Here is a 20,840-nt window from a genome sequence, read left to right as displayed (position 1 = left end):
GATGATCATGAAAATTTCTCCTTCATTCATATGCTACGATCCATACTGATGCTAATTGCGAGTGGATTGATCCTGGAGCCATAGAAAATTAAGTAAGTTAAATTCAGTTTTCGAAACATTATGCGATTATAGATAAAATTCATTTTGCATGTTTTTTTACTATTTTTTTTTTTACTGATTATAGTTTTGTCATTCTTGTATGAGAAAATGATTGAGCTGCAGTCTGGTTATGAAGAATCATCTCTCAGTGATATTGACATATTTACCTAGGTTCTTGGGACCAAGTCTGGTTTGGTGAGAGGGTTGAGACATTCTTTCAAGCATGTCAGTTCATCCTCCACGGCCTCGAGTTCTGGAGCAAATAATCTTACCAAAGATTTGGACGCTACGCGTCAAGAGATTAAGCAAATGAAGGCAAGATAGCAAGAGTTAGAGGATCTCCTACCTCGACAGTTAGAGTTGGAGACGCATTTGCAGAAGTAACATAGAGAGTAGGAGAAAAGAATATGCATTGAAGTGCAATAACAAATACAGAGGGAGATGTTTGTCTATATGGAACGTGTGATGTCATTGCAGTAGGATCGCAATGGTTGGGATATGAAGAAGAAATGAACTTTAATATATGATTCAAACAATTTTGATCTTTTTCATCTGATTTTATTTTGTAGCCCAAGTCTCAAACAGTTTTTAGAGATTGCCTATTATTTGTGCATGACAGAATTTGGATAATTAGTGTGACATATAATTTCATCTATTTATTGATTTTGATTGAATTTAAGTTGAAATTTAAACCACACACATTCGAAACAACGCCCGAATAGAAATTAGTTGATACGTGCTATAGTAAATGTTCAAATGTATCAATGGTCGAACGTAGAATATCACATTCGAACATGTAGCTAGTGTCTTATAATGTGCAAACGTATCCTTGCACATTCAAACGTGTATCTCCGCACCTTCATATTAGGATAAACTAACATTCGAACTAAAAATATTGTATCATTCTAATGTCACATTGCCAATGTTCGAATGACATAAACATGTGAACGTGCTGTATTAACCCTTCACACAACTATAATCGAACATTAGAAAATAACGTTGGAATGTGAGTCGGCCGGATTCATGTTCGAACGTGAAGACATACATTCGCACGTACTTTCTGTGAAGGAAATGAACCGTCACAAATTGGTAATCACGTTTGCATGAAAACTTGAACGGCAAACTTCCGGCCCTCACAAAAAATGTATTTTTGTGATGGTCGAACAATAAACCAACACAATAGCTCATTCAGGTTTTGATAATCTTATGTGACCGTCACAGAAAATATCTTGTGATGGTTCTTTTTTTTTTTTTTTTTACGGTTTCGTCCGTCACAAAACTAAAATTTGTTGTAGTGGTGCTAGACCTCATTCAGGTTTTGATATTCTTTCCTTTCGATGATTGTCTATGGGAGTTCTCATCGTTCATGTCTTCACACAATGATGTTAAACATAAAACAAGCTTCCAAATCTAGAGGAGAATCTTTAAGTACAAGAGTATATAAAACAAAATTAATATTTTAAGCTCTTTGATTTTAAAATAGCTCAGCAAACTATGATCTACTTGTAGAAAACAAGAAATAGTTGGTGTACGCATCTTACATTAGGAAAATGGTACCTTAACACTTCATTTTACTGCTTTACTACCAAGCTATTTTTTTTTTCTTTTTGCTCTTTGAATTTGAATTGAAAATCCGAGAACATGACTTTCTTGTATAATTTAAAAGAAAATAAATTCAATCAACCAATGTAATCATATAATTTAATTAAAAATAAATTTAATTTTATAAAAATTGACCTTTTTTCGCTCTTTGAGTCAATTTTTATAAAAGTGAATTTATTTTTAATTTAAATTAAGTGATTACATTGGTTGATTGAATTTATCTTCTTCTAAATTATGTAAGAAGATCATGTTCTAGGATTTTTAATCTAGATTCAAATAGCAAAAAAAAAAAAAAAAAAAAATAGCTGAATAGTAAAGGAGGTGTAAGGGTATCATTACCTCTTTACATTAATTAATGTTAGAAACTCGTTAAAAGGAAAGATCAGGCTAATATGTTATTAACAACTCTAACTCTGAATCTTATTCTATACGAACTATGGCTATTAAGAAACAAATATTGTATATATTTAATTTCATTAATGGAATCTACCCACAAATATATTTTCGTATGACTAAAGTAGATAATGGCAAGAAAAGACATTTGCAAGTTTTCAAGACTCTTGCTCTTTAATGACTTTGCAAATGAAACAATTGCAAGTCAAACTCGAAGGCCCCCAGCCCATTGGTGCATTGGAAACTTCCTCCTATATATAGGGAGAATGAAGTTTAATATAGATATTGGTTCATCTATTAGAAATCCAAGACCTGCTGGTTGTACAGCTAGTATTAATCAAGTTACTGGAAAATTAACAAACATATATTATATATATGTTGCAGCTATTTGGCTGTAGCCAAGGAGAAAAGGACAATTGAAGCTTTCTTTCATCACTTCCAATCTTGGTGGTGAGAACGCGCGTACGGCCACCTCTAAGGTGGCCGACTACACCCCAACTTAGGCGGTTAGCCACCCATGAGGTTGATAATGTATCAGCACAAAATCAACCACAGATGAGAGGAAATCAGCAGCATATCCTCCTACGGATCCTCCTTGATAGAATGGTTTCACAATAGTTGAAAAGTCAATTGTATATGTTAGGAAAGTCTAGCTGTACATTCAGATTCTTACCTTATATTTCTTGCATATTGTACAGAGCTATTGATGAGCTCCTTGAGTCCTTATAACTCGTATATAAGCAATACAATACTCTCTATCTTCACCCCCGTGAGATAGACTTTTCTCAAACTTCTTCATAGTATCTAGAGCTTACGAGAAAAGATAGAGATTTTTTTTTCCACAACATGTCGAGCAACTCTTCTATTTCATTCGGTTCTTCTGAGGAATACCCCTACATATGACACAAAACATTTCAAACTTTGTGTCCATTAAGCTCTCATCCACCAACTTTTTTCTATGCAAAACCCAAATGATCAACATCTTTGAAAGTTATGATCTTCAAGGCTTCCTTACTGGTGAGATTTCTACTCCACCAGAGACCATTGTCATCTCTGATTCTAAAGTGCAATCAAATCCTGCGTACCATAAATGGAGTAGGACAAATAGATTGGTCAAGGTTTGGCTTATTGCTATCCTTTCAGAGGAAGTGTTGGGCATTGTTGTTGGCCTAGGCACTACTGCCGAAGTTTGGCATGCACTCTTTCATGCTTTTGCTTGAGTGTTCTCAGATCGAAGCCTTGCACTGAAGCAAAGGCTCACCTCTATTACTCGTGCCACTGATAGCCTGAGTACATATCTTATTTGTTTCAAAAATATCTGTGATGAACTGGCTGCCATTGGCAAACTTGTTCATGACCACAAGAAATTTTGGTAGTTGCTCAATGGTCTTGGCAAAGATTTTGAAATTTTTATTGCTACCATGTTACGTCCTCCTGTTCCATCCTATACTGAAGTCTTAACTCTCCTTGAAAGCTATGTTGAAAGGCACCAAATCGATAGCCCACCAACCCCTGCTATGGTGTTCTATGGCCAGAAAACCTACAAACACAAGAAGGGTAAAAGACAGTCAGGCTTTTTTAATTCGAAGGGGAGAGATTTTGTTCAAGGGAACCAATCTGCCAACAAGACTTCCTGTTCTTCTCGCCAATTTTCTGGTAGCAGCTAGCCTCATGGACACACACACTACACCAAGAAGGATGACATTCCAACCTGTCAAATCTGCAACAAAAAAAATTATGCAACTCTAAAATGCTTCAATCACTTCAATCATTCCTTCACTACAGATAATCTTCCTCAAGCATTTGCTGCGGTACAAGTTGGTGACTCACAGGACTCTTCTTGGCAACCTGATAAATGTGCTACTGATCACATGATAGCATCCACAGGTAACCTACAATCTGCAACTCCTTATACAAAATCTGATGGAGTTATAGTTGGTAATGGACATATCTTACCTATTACACATATTGGCACTGCGACACTATCCTCTGGTTCTTCTTCTCTAAACTTAAAAGATGTCTTAGTTGTGCTAGACATACAGAAGGATTTACTATATGTTAGTAAACTCACTTCTAACTACCCTCTTATTTTTGAGTTTAATGGCCTTGACTTTGTGCTAAAGGACATGATCTCCAACCAGATCATAGCGAACGGGTGGAAAAATAAGGGGCCATACACTTTTGAGCAAGTCTTGTGCTCACACGATCATTCTACCTCTCCAACTGCTCTATTTTCCATAAGGTTCAGACAAGCATCTCTTAACTGTTGGCACCATAGACTCGGTCATCCTCAACAATGTATCTTAAATTACTTACATTCCAAGAAGTTTATCAATTGTACTTCTTCTCAATCTATGATGTTTGTACTAGTTTTCAAATGAGCAAGTCTTTTAAACTCCCATTTACCTCTAGTAATAATAAAATGACCACTCCTTTCTCTAAACTCCATTGTGATCTATAGGGACAAGCCCATGTGCCTTCTCGGGAAAAATACAGATTTTATGCTATATTTATTGATGACTATACTAACTTTCTGTGGCTTATTCCCCTTCGACACAAGTTAGAGTTCCTTTATGCTTTCAAACAGCTACATTCTTATGTCCAATGTCAGTTTGATGCTAAAGTACAAACTTTCCAAAACGATGAAGGGGTGAATTTGCAAGCAGTTTATTTGCAACTTATCTCCAACAACATGGTATTCAACATGAATCTGCCTACCCCAAGACCCCAGAACAAAATGACAAAGCTGAGCACATGCATCGTAGCATCACAGAACTTGGCTTAGCCATGATGTTCCATGCAAAACTCTCGTCTCGTTTTTGGCTTGACTGCTTTTCTACTGTTGTTTTTCTCTTAAACATATTGCCTTCAATCACTCTTGGTATGGATTCTCCCTACTCTTGGCTATATGGAAAGACACCTGACTATGGCATTTTTTGAGTTCTTGGCTCTCGGTGCTTTCCTTATCTTGGTGCATATCGTAGCAATAAATTGGAACCAAAATCTCTGCCTTGTGCTTTTATTGGCTATAACAGTAAACATAAAGGGTACAAATGCTTATATTCGCCTACTGGTCGTGTCTATGTCTCAAGACACGTTGTGTTTGATGAATCTCTGCTGCCATACTCCAAACCCACTGCTTTGTATGGCAATTCTTTTGTTATGGGGGAGTTCAACACCTTTGCCTAGTGTACTAATCTAATACCTCCTTCAGCTTTTGCATCTCCATCAAACTTATGTGACTCGACCTAAATTTCTCTTAGCATACTCTCTCCACCTGCTGCTACATTAGCCTTGTGTCATGAGTCTTCTCAATCTACTGTTGTATTAGATTCAACTCCTGAGTCATCTCAACCTGATTCCTCTTCTATAGAACAAAATCAGCACAACATGATCACAAGAGCAAAAGCTGGAGTTTGCAAGCCAAATCCAAGGTATGCTAATCTGCATATCACTCACATGATTTAAAAAATGCTTCCTTTCATTTCAGTACCACTGTGTACATGAATCAACCTCCAGGATACACTGATCCACACTATCCTTCACATGTATGTCAACTCAGTTGAGCACTTTATGGTCTTAAGCAGGCTCCAAGGGCCTGGTTTGATCGACTCGGTGATTTTCTCCTTCAAATGGGTTTTTTCTGTAGCATTACAGACCCCAGTTTGTTTATCTGCCAGACATCTTCTAGCATTTTAATTCTTCTTTTATATGTCGATGATATAGTGATTACAGGAGATAATAATTAGTAGATTAATGACTTCATCTCTCAGTTGGCTCAGCAATTCTCCATTAAGGATCTTGGACAACTTCATCACTTTCTTGGCATTGAAGTCCACAAGTTCGGAAGTGATATGTTCTTATCTCAGCATCGGTATGCTTTGGATCTCCTCAAACGTGCAGACATGGCTGATTGTAAGCCAATTGCTACTCCAATGCCTTCTAAAGGACGTCTCAAATCCGCTATTGAAGCTCTATTTTTTGATCCAACAATGTACCGTAGCTTAGTGGGTGGCTTGCAATACCTGACATTCACTCGACCTGATCTCTCCTTAAGCGTCAATTATGCATGTCAATTTATGCAATCCCTGACCATTGCTCATTTTCAGCTTGTCAAATGAATACCTCGGTACATTCAGGGCACTGCTCACTATGGCATGCGCATCCTTGCTACAAGCACGCTTGATCTCTATGCTTACTCAGACGTCGATTGGGTAGGGTGCCCTTTAACTCGCTGCTCAACCTTTGGTTTTTGCACATTGCTAGGGAGTAATTGTGTTTCTTGGAGTGCTAAGAAACAAGCTACGGTAGCACGATCAAGCACTGAATTGGAGTATCACTCCATGGCTACCATTGCTGCCGAGTTCACATGGCTTTCTTTCCTATTACGCGATCTTGGTGTCCCTAAGCATACAACTCCTACTTTACATTGTGACAATCTCAATGCTTTGTACATGACCGTTAACCCTGTCTTGCATGGTCGAACAAAGCACGTCGAGCTTGTTTACCACTATATTCGTGAGCGTGATGCTCTTGGATCTTTGGAAACTCGGTTTGTCACTTCACCGAACCAACTGATTGACCTCTTCACCAAATTGCTGCCCAAACCACTTTTCCAGAATTTTCGTATCAAACTTGGCCTTTGCCCAGATCCACGACCATGTTTGAGGGGGAGTGATAACGTATCAGCACAAAATCAGACACATGATGAGAGGAAATCAACAACATATCCTCCTACGGATCCTCTTTGACATAATGGTTTCACCATAGTTGGAAAGTCAATTGTATATGTTTAAGACTATTGTATATATTAGGAAAGTCTAGCTGTACATTCAGATTCTTACCTTATATTTCTTGCATATTGTACAGAGTTATTGATGAGCTCCTTGAGTCCTTGTAACTCATATATAAGCAATACAATACTCTCTATCTTCACCCCAATGAGATAGACTTTTCTCAAACTTCTTCAAAGGCTTGGTGCATCATGTGGTGGTTTCAGTCCACCCTAACCACTCTTGATCTTTAGGTGGTTGGACCATGCATCAGAGGGATAGATATGAACCACCTTTATTTTGTACTTCCAAAAGAAAAATGTTGACTAGTCAGTTCTTTATTAGAGTTGTAAAGAATTTGGTGTACACGAGGTCTGTTTAATGTTAAATTGTATAAATGGTAGTTAGATAATAAATGCTAATTATCCAAGTAATTATAAGGGAGGTATGTGGATTGACAACTCGGGGTCTAACAACTGGTATAATTAGAGTTAGAGGTCATGGGTATGAACTGCGGGAGCATATATCATAAATGAGAGATTGTTGGCATTTGTTCACAACACCGATCCCTACAACCGTTCTTAAAAAGTATGATGTCAAATACCATAAAAGCTTTTAAGCACCAATTAGTTTTAGGTAGATAAACATTTCATGATCCAATAATTAGTTTTATAATTGGGGAACTCCAAAATCTATCTTTAACTAATTACTCTTATTTTTAACCACAACTTTGATACATGTAAAATAGTCTTATTTCCTGACAATGTAGGATCTACGTATAAATGATCACTTGAGGATGCTATGAAAGAAATAAAAAATAAAAGGCTTCGAGGAGTCTTTTTAAGCAAATATGTATTTCCTCGGGCTAAATCATAAAATTCTTTGGGTTTGGAAAAAGAAGAGATCACATGTCATTTTTAGTCGACAGGTCGTGTTGATGTCGTGTTTCACGGCCGAGGCAACTTCACGCTGTTGAGCTCGAGACCTGGTTCCTGTTGAGATAGAGAATGGGGGGCTCAGAGGTCGTTATACCTCTGATGCTTAAGTTATTGGGAATGAGAGAAAGAGATAAATATTCAGTTAAGGAGAATGAAAGCTGGAGTATTCAAGAGTGTGAACCCCTCCCTTGGTCGGGGTGATTCCTGAGGCAGAGGTAGTGGGTGTGCACCTCTGTACAGGGATCGGGTGTCCCTGCCAACTCTTTACTGTCCTGTAGAATTGTTAGGCCTGATTGCGGCTATCACTGACATAGGAAGCACGTCGTGGCTTGTCGACTCCTGGAATGCATTAAATATTGCGTGGCTCCTGTCATGGCATGCTCGTCCCCGTTCCATTAAATACGGCATGCTTCTGGTCAGGAATGTCCATCCTTCTACGTCGTCAGGACGCCAAGGTTCAAGGACAGGGATGTACCTGACTGTCGGTTAGTTGTGGTTTTAGACTGTCCTGCCCTACCACCTGTTTTTTTGCCAGCGTGCTCTGCCCAATTACTTCTCTTCTTGGGCCTACTCGGCCCAACCCAGGTCTTATCCTTGGACTCTGGCCCGGCCCTGGAGATTACTCCCCTCACAGTACCCCGTGAATCCCTAGCACACGTGTGGTGGGCATTTAAAACATCTCTGCCTCTCCCTGTCATTAGTGCGCGAGGGCACTTTAGGCTTTTGCTGTCCTTCCAACTTCCCGACCATTGAACTCGAAAGGTGTCTTCTTTGTCCCGGGCCATGCATCGGCCCGTGCTCGTTACACGCCTGATGTGACTTCCCACATCTGCATAGCCCTGCGCTGTTTGGGCTTCTCGAGATCACCTACCCATGTCATTCAATGCGTGTGTCACATCGATTTTTGCAGCACGTCTCCCAATGGTTGGATTGGCTGGGGCGCGTCTACTCACGCCTCGTATAGTTCATTGGCTCGTGCTCTCCATGCGCTCGATGTGGCTTCACACGTATGCACAGCCCTGCACCGTTTGGGCTTCCCAAGGCCACCTACCCGTATTGTCAAACGGAGCCTCGGTTTGTGTGCGGCCCTATATAAGGCCTCTCTCCCTTTCATTTCCACCATTTGCTTCACTCCCTTTTAATCGTCTTCATTGCCTTCATTGTCTCCTTCCTTGCTCTCAGTTCCTTCCCCATTCTCAGTCGAGTCCTTCGTCCCTATTCTCAGTCCCTTCGCCATTCTTAGTCAATTCCCAATCCGTCCCACCTCCATCTACTTAAAAACAAATACTACATTTTACTTGGTTTAAAAATTATTTTTAAGTCCAAAAGTAATTAAAAATACATTTTTAGACCAAAATTATAAATCTAATTTTTGTAAATATGACTATAATTTAAAAAATATGTAATTTTTAAATTTACTAGTGCATATTTTGTGTAAATTGTAGTATATTAGTTTTAAAATTTGCCAGTGCATATTTTGTGAACAAGTGTAACAAATTGTTATATATATTTATATATACACAATTTGTAAAATAAATATATATATATATATATTTATGTTTATATATGTAAATATATAATTATGTTTACATGTAAGCGGGGGTGGGGTGGGGTGGGGGAAATGTGGGGCGGGGTTGGGCCCTCCCTACCACCCGCCCCTGCTAGGGGCCCTAGATGGGGGGTAGGGCCCCGATACCCACCCCTACTCCCATTCTGCCGTCTTGTTCACGATGTTCTCCACTTCTTGGGGTTGGTCCCGGCACAGCTCCACCCGAACGCCTAGCACCTAGCTCCTTTTAGTGGCCAGCTGTATCATCTACCAGAGGGTGATTAGCGCCAGTTTGGAGGAGTACCTCGACTTAACTACTCAGGAATTTTTATCGGTGTACTGTGTGCTACACTTGGACAGGAGCTTGTGCAACTTTCAGGCGGGTTCACCTGGGAGGCATATAGCCTTGAGTCATAGTACTCGCACATCAAGGACTGGTCTCGTAAATTTTTCTTTGTCTTGTGCATAGCATGGGAGTACCCTGAGGGAGAGAAGGATCACGAGTTCTCTATTTAGGTCGTCTGGTCATATGTCCCCCTGTCTATGAGCCTGATCATCGACCTGTCTCGGAGGGAGGAGGCCAGGCTAGCAGCAGTGCTATCCTGGGTATCGGCCCACCCCTACAATGCAGAGACAAATGCGGTGTTGTCCGATGTCAACATCAGGAGCTACTTGACTGCTCCCGACCGCTCGTTCGTGCTAGGGCGGGACTTCTTGATGGACCCCACGTCACCTTGGGGTCAGAAGTGTCCCTCAAGCTCTCCTGCAGCCAGTGGCAAGGGAAAACGGCTGAAGGTGGCGCATGACAAAGAGGGCAAGGCTCCTCGAGGAGATGCAAGGGGGTCGCGAAGAGGAGAGAGCTCATCATGGAGTGGTGCCAAGGCACTAGGCTTCCCTCCCCCTATAAGGCTTTAAGGAGCGAAGCTAGGGGGTCTCAATGCGCTCGTCCCAAACACCTCGAGGTCCCAGCTCCTTTTGCTTGAGGGTCCTCCAAGAGCGAGGCCTGGGGATCCTAGCGTGCGCACCCTAAGCCCCTAGAGGCCCCTACTCCTTCTACTTAGGGATATGTTTCCTTTCCCAAGGTGAAGCTTTCGACGTTTGCCTCGACGTACATTTCGCTGGCGTTTGTCATGCTGGCATTCCTTGTCGAAGAGGAGGAATATGACAAAGTTTTTCTGGTCACCTTCCTCGATACCTTCACTCAACCGGCCCCCCGTGGGGCCGTGACCATGGAGTCTTCCATCTCCTATGAGGAGTCGCTTACTTGGGAGACCATTCTGCCCGTTCTACCCATGGTCGCAACTGAGTCCCTGATCTCTCCTTCTCTCCCAGAGGTTACTGTCCAGGAAGATGCCGCCCCTTCAATCTTCCTAGACGCTGGGGCTCCCTCTTGTTCCATGGTCCCGATGTCGGATGATAGGGAGGAGGTGGGCCCGAGCTCCCCCTTGGTCGTGGAGCTAAGCGACAATCGGGTGTCGATCCTGTCACCCTGCAATCTTCCCTGGAGCTGGAGGTGAACTCCTACTTTATTTCACCTGAGAAGACATCTTTGCCAAGCCCCCCAATAGACAGACCAGGCTCGGCCGAGGAGGGGGCTTGGACAACGATCGACGGGGGGCCCCTACAAACTGAGGAACCCTTATTGGGGACCGAAGTTCTCGAATGAGTTGAGGCAGGCATTCTAGAAGCCTCCAGCATGGGCACTTCCTTGGAGTCCGTCGAGCACGTGCCGCAGCTCTTGCAGCCATTGGTAGGCGTGGCCTCTTCTTCCCATGCCAGTCTAGAGGCAAGCCAGCCTATCGGCCTAGGTTTCGCCTGGGTTAAGGCTATTGAGCGAGAGGCTCAAAAGTTGAGGCCTCTCTTTGCACAAGTATGTCTTGCCTTTCACTTAGCTTGCCTTGTAGGGAATTCCCTTTCTTCTTTTGCAGCTGCGGACCAGTTGGCGGGCATCATTATCGAGGAGTGCGGGGAGCTCGAGGAGGAGGCTCAGGCGCTCTGATCCCTATCTCTCCTTGCCCGCTCGGAAGGCCGCAAGGCTCAACAAGAAGTCGAGTCCCTCTCCATAGAGCGCAATGGGCTGATAGAGGACCTTGACTCCTTAAAGAGGCGTTATGCGAGCTTGTGAGACAAAGTCCAAAAGTTGAAAAGGAAAAAGTTCGAGCTGAAGGTGGAGCTAGCCGGAGTCAAAGTGGAGTTCACCTGAGCCTCTCTGGAGATCTGACGTCTCCAGGACGTGTAGAAAGACTTTGAAAAGAAGGAGGTGGAGTCCAGTCACTCCAGAAGGAGAGGGACCAGCTGGCCCGGGAGCAAGCCTCAGATATCAGGCGACGCTTTCGGCTTTTATTCAAGCACTTCTCACTTGTCCGAGAGGTCCAGCGTCAGAGGGCTGAAGTGCAACTAAAGGAGACTCAGATCCATAGTCTCAAAGTCCAAGTGCTGTGTGCGAACAACATAATCTTGGCTCGAGACACGGTGATCTCGGTCATGGAATTTGGCTTTAAGCGCAACACCAAGTACATGGGGGAGATTAGGTCCCAGATCTAGCGCACAGGCCATTCGAAACATTGCTTGGGGGTACGGTTACAAGGAGGGCCTTAAACGGCTATGGGACCATCTACAAGAACACCCTAAGACTGACCTCAACACCTTCAGGTTGTTGTCCTTGGAGCCAATCCATCAGGCTTATGCATTTGTCACGGACCTCGGGAAGCCAGGAATGCCCCCATTCCCTTCGGATGCTCCCTCTTTGCCCTCTTAGTCATTTTTGTACGGGCTCCGAGCCCCTTTTGTTTTGCTTTCCTTTTCTTTGTAGCCCAAGTTTTCTTGTGAACTTGACTTATATGTATATATGGAGCAGATTTCCTTCATTGCCTTTTGCATTCTTGAGCTTGTTTTCTTCCTCTTTTTTACCTTTCTGGCTCACTTCGTCGCTCTGGCCAGCGGCTTTCTTGTCTGCCATTTCCAACTCAGTCTTTCGGGGGGTCATTATCACACGAAGAGTATCTTCGGCATTGATGAAAATGTCAGCTCGGTCCATGAATTCCCTCAATGAAGTTGGGGTCTTTCGTGTGATCTTGGTCATGAAGGGATTACGAGACCAGAACTCCCTAACAGAGCCGCCAGAGTAATCTTTTCATCATGGTCGTCTGTTGTCATACGCTCCCTATTTAATCGAGAGAGGTATGACTTCAGACTTTCATCGTCTCGTTGCTTCAAGATAAAGAGGTAGGTAGCAGGTCGCCTCCATTTTTGGCTCGCCATGAACTATGTCAAGAAGAGTCAGGCTAGCTCGGCGAAGCTGTCGATGGTCCCCGGTGGCAGGGACTCGATCCATGCTCTCGCCGTCACCTTCAGAGTGAGAGGGAATGCCCTACATGCAACCTCTCTCGGGAACCCGTGCACGGTCATTTGGGCCTTGAACATTTCCATATGTTCTAGGGGATCCTTGGATCCGTCGCACGCTTCTATCTGCAGGACTTTGAATCTTGGGTGAAGAGGGACTGCCATAACTTCAGCGCTATATGGCAACTCCGCACTGGTGAGCAGTTGGTCCACCGTGGACGTCGTGCCTACCCCTTTGACCATCTCAATGTATTTGTCCCCAAGTTCCCGGAGCTAAAGGTGCATCCTACGTCGTTCTTCTTCGGCTATCGCTGCCTTAAGGGCTCGACGAGACTCAGAGTGGTGGCTTTGCTCACCTCCTTCTAGTTTCCCACTGGAACTTCCTCCATAAGCTTTCTTATCATCTCAGCTTGTTCGTTAGTTCTTGCTTCCATCGCTTTGGATTGTTCTTCTTCACGATGTGAGGTTTGGGAGTGCGTTGTTGCTGCATGCAAAAGACACGCTACTATAGGAAATAAAGAAATTCCATAGATGGGGCCATTGTTGATGTCGTGTTTCACGACCTGGGCAACTCCACGTTGTTGAGCTTGGGACCAAGTTCTTGTTAAGATAGAGAATGGGGGGCTCGAGGGTCGTTGTACCCCCGATGCTTAAGTTAGTGATTGAGAAGGAGAGAAAGAGAGAAATATTCAGTCAAAGAGAATGAAAGCTGAAGTATTCAAGAGTGTAAACCCCTCCCTTGGCTGAGGGAAGGGGTATTTATACCTGGCCGAGGTGATGCCCAAGGTGGATGTAGTGGGTGTGCGGCTCCGTATAGGGATCGGGTGTCCCTGCCAACTCCCTGTTGTCCTACAAACTTGTCAGGCTTGATCGTGGTTAGGAAGCACGCCATGGCATGCCAACCCCCGGAATGCATTAAATACGGCATGGCTCCTGTCGTGGCATGCCCGTCCCCGTTACTTTTAATGCGACATGGTTCTGGTCAAGCATGTCTATCATTCTATGCCGTCTGGACGCCAAGATTTAGGGACAGAGGATGTCCCTGACTGTCTCACCTTGGTGTGCCAATTGTGATATCAGACTGTCCTGCCCTACCTCTCGTCCTGTTGTCATCGTGCTATGCTTGATTGCTTATCTTCTTGGGCCTCCTAGGCCGACTCGGTCCAACCCAGACCTTATTCTTGGACCCGAGCTTAGCTCTGGGAATTACTCCCCTCACAGATCGAATCTGAATTTGGGTATGTCCTTACCCAAAATTGGCCAATTACTAGTAAGATTGAAAACCTTACTATCTGATGTAAGATTGAAATGTACATTAATATAAAATCATATGTAAAGATAAGGAAAAATAATAATTATAAAAAAAATAAAAATTAAAAAGGAAGACAAAACTGAACGCACTAAAGGCTAAAATAGAAATTATGAGAGTGGGCTGGTGAAAGGTCAAGACCAGAAGAAGCCGAAAAGAGTGACGGGCATGCATGAATGCATTTTTCTCGTTTTGTCGATGTGTGAGGCGCTCCCACCGTTTAAGCACGTACGTCATCACACACTGATCACAACCAAACAAAATCTATTTCATGAAGTTATTATGCGATGATGATGACATCATGCAGATGTTTGGCTACTTACTTAATTGCACAATATTGGCTATATATTTTAAGCATGCATGTGTTTAATTCTTATGATCACCGGATATTGATCGGTTTGGGCGTTGGCGCTACAAGATGATCAATCGATCTACAAGGTCGATCGACCGTTACGAGTAAGTAAATAAATAAACAGGACTGCTTGATTATGAGATTACTTCAACAGAAATTAACTACATGACCTCCTTACGATTACCATTCCCTTTTCTTAATTATTTTCTTGTCTTGCTAAAAGAAATCAATATTCCACTGCTAATCTATCACAGTAGTATTGCCTGCATGATTTTTGTGGCCATTTTGACATGTGTAAGTACGTACGGCCGCCAGTTGGAATCCAGGCTGGTGTGGCCTCGATCTGCAGATATGAAGGTTGGCATGGGGATCAGTAGGGGCCGAGATATATACGAGGTAGCTTGGATGGGAGATGAGGAGCACCGTACCATAGAGTTTCCCAATAGCTAGGGTCATGAGCTTCTTGCATGCAGGGTTTAACTTGTAAATGACAGTAGACACCAAACACATGATACACACAAGCTGTCATGAGCAAAAAGTTCAACTCCCACCAAGTCTATCACGTTAATCACGCTACTTCTTGGACATCTCTCTCTCTCTCTCTCTCTCTCTCTCTCTCTCCCCAACAAAAGGTTAATTATATATAATATCAGAAGGAAAACTTTGACTTCAAATAATTATATTTGACACCGTACTAATTCATTCAATTTGGAAAGAACCTAATATATTCCGGTATACCTAAGCAAAAGCTAGAGAGGCTCTAAAACAATGTAATATATATACAAGTTGCAAGGATAAAACAAAAATAGAAATGATTCCCAAGCTTTTGACGAGGTTCTGGATGTCTACATTGGAGAGAGAGAGAGCGAGAGTTATGGGTATGAAAATGGCCATTTGTTATTGATCACAACATAAGCTGAAGCATATAGTTGTTATGTGTGATACTTTATTTTGATAAGTGATAAGGATAGATACTGGTGTATAGGTCAGATCCCACATTGCTTGGGAATGAGAAGCAAAGGCGGTTCAATACAAATTGAGGCCTAAGGCGAAATTCAAGTGAGTTATTGTAATTATAATACAATAAAATAGAAATTATTATATGGAATATTTTCAAGATTTCAATAAAATGAGATTTTATTTAAAATCTTTAAATGTAATTTTTGTGAATTTATATTTACAACAATAACTTGAAGTAAGGTCTCAATGTAGATTTTGTGTCTCAATTTAACAAGATCTTAAAAAAAATTATTTAAAATATAAATAACTCATTGTATTACTTATAAAAAAATTCATTGTATTAAATATTAAATTTAGTATTATGGGGCCTTGCACACATTGAAAACTATAAAAATTATTTAAAATTTTATTTAATGAAATGGTTTTTATTTTTTATTTTTTTAAAAAAATTAAAAAAAAAACCACCTCATTTTTATTTTTGAGGGTCTTACATAGGGTGGGAGCCTTAGGCAATAACCTAAATAGCCTTACCATTGAACCGGCCCTAATGAGAAGTTTTTACTTTTTATAATATTCTAATGGAGTTTCAATTATATCATTAACTAGTTCTTTGGAATATAGGTTATGTGACTGAGGCATTCCATTGAGGTTTTATAAATAGTATCATGAGAACCTATCCCAATAAAAAAATGTGAGACTTGAGTCATGCCACTTACAATGAATTGGCCAATGATCATGTCGGGAATATAAGAAATACTAATTATAAAGTGATAAAGATAGATGTTGTACGAGATTCCACATGATTGTTTAAGAATGAAGAAAAGTTATTATTCTTTATAATATTTTAATGTGACTTTAATTGCGTCCTTTTGGAGTTCCATTAATAGAGCATTATAATATGCATAGCACACACTGTATAGAATGTTAACTTCAATTCTTTCAGTTTGATGGGTATATTCTAAAAAAGCTTAATACTAAAATTAAATGTATGATAATAAAAAATATTATTAATATGGTTCCAAAACTTCTTGATTATAAGATACTAAAGTTTTTTAATATAGAATCTAAAGTGAAATAAATACTAGAAGAATTATTTAAGATTGATATTTTGTATGAAAAAATAGTTGAGCTTTAGCCTTTAGATTTCATTAAAGTAAGAAAAAATTTATTTGTGGCCGGCCTCAATTGTAGCATTATATAATGGATGTGGCACTAAAATATCCAGATGATACTGCATGAAACTTGTCTAAACATTAATCTTACGTTCTAGAATGAAAGATGAGTTCAAGAAAAATCACTTGTTAGCTGTTCTTACTGAGAACAAAGTTTTTAAAAATATCTTTACAAAAATTCTTGTCTTTAAAATGAAAAGTCTCTTTAAAGATGACCTTATAACCGAGATTAAGCTTTTATATATAGTTATAATTTTACAACTAATTACTAAGGAATTAAACTTCAGATTTAATTCTTTTTATTTTACATAAACATTACGTACACGTATTTAGAAAATTGACCCCACAGATAAACAATCTCTGATTCCACCACTGGACAAGCTAGAAGAAATATGGTAAAGTTAGGAGAGGATCGCAGAAAGCCGTCTATCGAATATGTGACAATCTTGAGCATTGCAAGAAGTTGAAGAAGTATTCTAGAGCATCCTCATTGGCTTGGCCAAATAAGGAGGTTGGCTAAAATTTGCATAACTGATGTAAAAAATATCCCACATTGAATTAGGCAAATTTAAAATAATTTAGATTTTTACTACAGTGGTTGATCAAATATGGAGAACCACAATTGATTCACCAAATATTAAAATACTAATTTCTCACTCCAAAAAAAATATTAAAATATTAGTTTTTCACTCCAAGCAAAAATACTATTTGGTTTGTAATTAAAAAATTTAGATAGAATTTTAAATGAGTTTAATCAAATATTTTTTTTATTAGTATTAAATGACTTTTGAAAATATGATTTTTTTAATATTAATTTAATTAGAATATAATTATTATTAAAATTTAATTGGTAGAGATATAAAATGTGATAAAAATAAATTAAATAAAAAAATTATTAAATTAATAATATTTTATTATTATATAAAGAGTGAATAAATAATTTAATGTGAGATTAAATTTAAATGGAATAGACAAATATAAAAAATATGATATTGGTTAAATTTTAAAAATAAATTGAAACAATAAAAATGCTCTTACTAGCGGATGACCCGAGAAATTAAAGCTTTGCCTCGTTCTGTACATATAAATTACGAAGGAATTAATAATGCTTGAGCATCCTAGTTAGTTTATCGATAGACACAGAAGGATCTTAATGCTACTCTTTTTTCATGATTGTGGCTGTTTTTTTTCACGGAAATGGTTAAAGTAAAGAATAAAGATGACAAAGGAATCTAGGGAAAAGCAAACCTCTCTCCCTCACCGGTCATAGAACAGAATCACACTGAGATCAGCTGATGCTCAGTAGCAATTAGCACGGAGGAGGGTTCACTCTCCAAGACACTGAAAAGTTACACATAAACAAGCCCTTGGATAAGAAAAACAAGCCCTAAGATACCACATTTCTCTCACCTCTTTCTCATTCACTCAAATGTTGACAGTCTTTCATTCAATACAGTTTCAAATCACCACTTTTTCAGACACAACAAAAGCACATCACGATGCCCCTAATAATTACGGAGAGCCATACGTACAGAAAAGGGTGAGATACTTGCTAAACACTGCAGGCCTAGGAAGAGGGCTGAACAGCGAAGGCCTTACCCAGCCACTGCTTCTGTTTTGCTTCATATATTGACAAATTTTGTTCTGCAGTTTAGCAGCCAGAGACTCAGTTCCTTGATAGAGAGAGGGAGACACGCAGAGACAGTGAGAGTTCTGGATACAGACTGAACATAAAACAGATCAACGATATGCTATTATGCCCCATATAATAACAGTCCAAAATCAAGCACAGATCCCAAAGTGGTTTTTATAGAGGAGGGAAGCGCATAATCAATTCTTCAAGAATGTAGCGAGAATAGAGATAAATACATCAAAACCAGTACTGAAAGACGTGGTTAAATAACAGTAGCTATTTTTCAAATCAATCATGGTAAACAAAGCTAGCTTGCTGATGGCTTACGGCTGCTTAAGTTGTTTGCTGGTTTGATCCAAGCTACTGATCTGACTTTGCTTATTGTTGTTTCTATTTGTTGGCTTACCTTGTTTTGCCACTATTGGTCAAGGTTTTGTTTTGTGTTGTGGGTGCTGCGCACTTTCTTCTGTTTTGTAGTTGGCTTGTGTTGATCTCTTTCTGGCTTAAGTAGGAATATTTGTAAGCAAGTAGTAAATTTAGGCGACCTACTACAAACACGAAAGAACCATAAAGTTAAATCTACAAATTGACTTAGTTTCGTGGATTTGTTATAATAAAATAATATCACTCTTTAGGATATCACATCCGGTTTAGTTTACTTTTATTAATCCCATTAAAGTATTTCACATAAACTAATAGATGCAGTTAGCAGCTTGCTGGTGCTCGTATGTACGGGCTAGAAGTATTGAGTGTCATCCTACGATTGTAGTCTTTTTTCTTTACCCAAAAAGCAAATTCAGCTACAGACGTGTTTGTATATATACTTAGAGATTCTCCAACACCCATTGATCCTTTCGCTAAATCTAATACTAGTATATATTGTACGTGTACTATAATCACCATGGTCTTGCACTTACATGCAAAAGAAATGGAGAGCACTACGATTGACAGCATCGACATTAGCAAACAATGAACTCATGAGACGACTGATCAATATCCTAACATATAAAAATGAAATATAAACTTGAATTTCAGAACCAAACACCCTCTCTTTTTGACAAAGTTTACAACGTTGATTCGCAATCACAAAGGAACAATAAACAAAGATATACCTAATGAGTTTTACATCATCTGTGACGTTTTCCCTAGCTACTTTCAGAAATCTTTAAGGTCTATCTCTTTGTGCTGTTCACCTAGCGCTAGCTAGCTAGGGCAAAGCACTATATTGTTGCAAGTCACCCCACGCTTGAGCCCCATTCCAGCTATTCGCGTTACCTTGGCCGGCGTTGCCTGCACTGTTGGTCGGAGTAGCGGTCACTGGGCCATAAGAGTTCCCAAAATACCTCTCGGTCCCAATCTGATGGCCCGTACTTGTACATTCTTTTATTGAATTACCAACGCTGCAATCCTCTGATTTGGAAGTCTCCAGATTCTGAAATACAATGGGTTGCGGTTTCTGCGTATGGTTTTCAAGAGGAACCGAAGAAACGCTGTTGTCTTTTTGAATTTCTCCACCAAATAGCGTGGCCAGCCTCCGCTGCTGAAGCTGCCAGTGCAAGTCCTGGTTGATGGTACTCTGAGATTCGATAGAAGATGCAAGACCTCTGTGGATGTTCATGGAGCTTATGTTCTGAACTGCAGCACTAAAAGGACCCCCACCACTTGTCGAAGAAAGCGGATAATTAAATCTCATTAGAGAATTGTAGCTTCCAGATGGATCAAGGGTAAAGTAAGGACTAGTCACACTTCCAGAAGCCGCAGCATAAGTACCCGAAACGTCTCCAAACGAAGAAAACTGGTTGTAGATACCTGTTGTTGGAGGGTGAAGCCTGGGGAATGAGAAGCCACCAAGTTGGAAATCCATAGCTGGGGATAGACCACGGAGAAAATTCAACGTCCCACTGATCTCTGAAGATGACAGTGAGTCTTTGGAGTCCCCGGAGAACCTCAAAGATGACTGCACCTTCTTGTTTTTCCGGCAACCCCCACCGATGGGAACGTTGCGCAAAGCCCCACCTTTTGTCCAGTACCGTCTACAATTCTTGCAGAAATGCCTTGGCTGCGTGAGGCTGTAGTTATTGTAGTAGCAGAATTTGGTGTTAGGCGAGTCGCATCGTGGGCATTTTAGGCTCTGCTCTGCTGTTCTTGAGGACGCAGTTTTGCGGTTGCCTGAGCCTTGACCGTCATCTTTCGTGACCTGCTTTGCTGGAATATTATCCGGCGACATCATTGCTAGAGCGAGATGTGGGGAGCAAATTAGATATGGGTGTTTTCGGGGTTGTTCAGTTTCCTTTCACAGAGGCAAAGATACTATTCAATGGTTTCATGCAGTGGGGTGAGAAATGGAGGGGGAGATGTTGATGGATGGGAGCTTGTGATCTTCATCAAAGAGAGTGGATTGGGATTTCAAAAAAATAAAACAAACACACATATAGACATACATATAAATATATATATATATATATATATATATATATATATATATATTATATCAGGAAGGTTAGAGGCTATCTGGTGGAATAATAGATAGAGAGAGAGAGAGAGAGATCTGAAACTGAACTGGCAGAATGAGAGATCCACAACTACAAGCTGAAAACGATTGGATAGAAACAATTGCTAGCTGATCATCATGGTCGATGACGAGACATCGATGCTGGTCATTGATGAATCATTATGAAATTTCATTTACTGTACTGAAAGCAGAAAACTGGATTAGACT

General features: G+C 40.4%; 1 protein-coding gene across 1 annotated transcript; it reads right to left on the bottom strand.

Annotated features, from left to right (window-relative positions):
* Positions 1 to 19,177: 19,177 nt before the first annotated feature.
* Positions 19,178 to 20,498, bottom strand: LOC108983988 (dof zinc finger protein DOF5.7-like). The gene has a single exon (XM_018955788.2). It carries the CDS (start codon positions 20,349 to 20,351, stop codon positions 19,329 to 19,331), a length of 1,023 nt encoding a protein of 340 aa, XP_018811333.2. The 5' UTR covers positions 20,352 to 20,498; the 3' UTR covers positions 19,178 to 19,328.
* Between the last annotated feature and the right edge of the window lie 342 nt (positions 20,499 to 20,840).

The sequence above is a fragment of the Juglans regia genome, chromosome 11 (assembly GCF_001411555.2).
Source record: "Juglans regia cultivar Chandler chromosome 11, Walnut 2.0, whole genome shotgun sequence".
Taxonomy (NCBI): Eukaryota; Viridiplantae; Streptophyta; class Magnoliopsida; order Fagales; family Juglandaceae; genus Juglans; species Juglans regia.
This window is presented reverse-complemented; position numbering and strand designations above follow the sequence as displayed.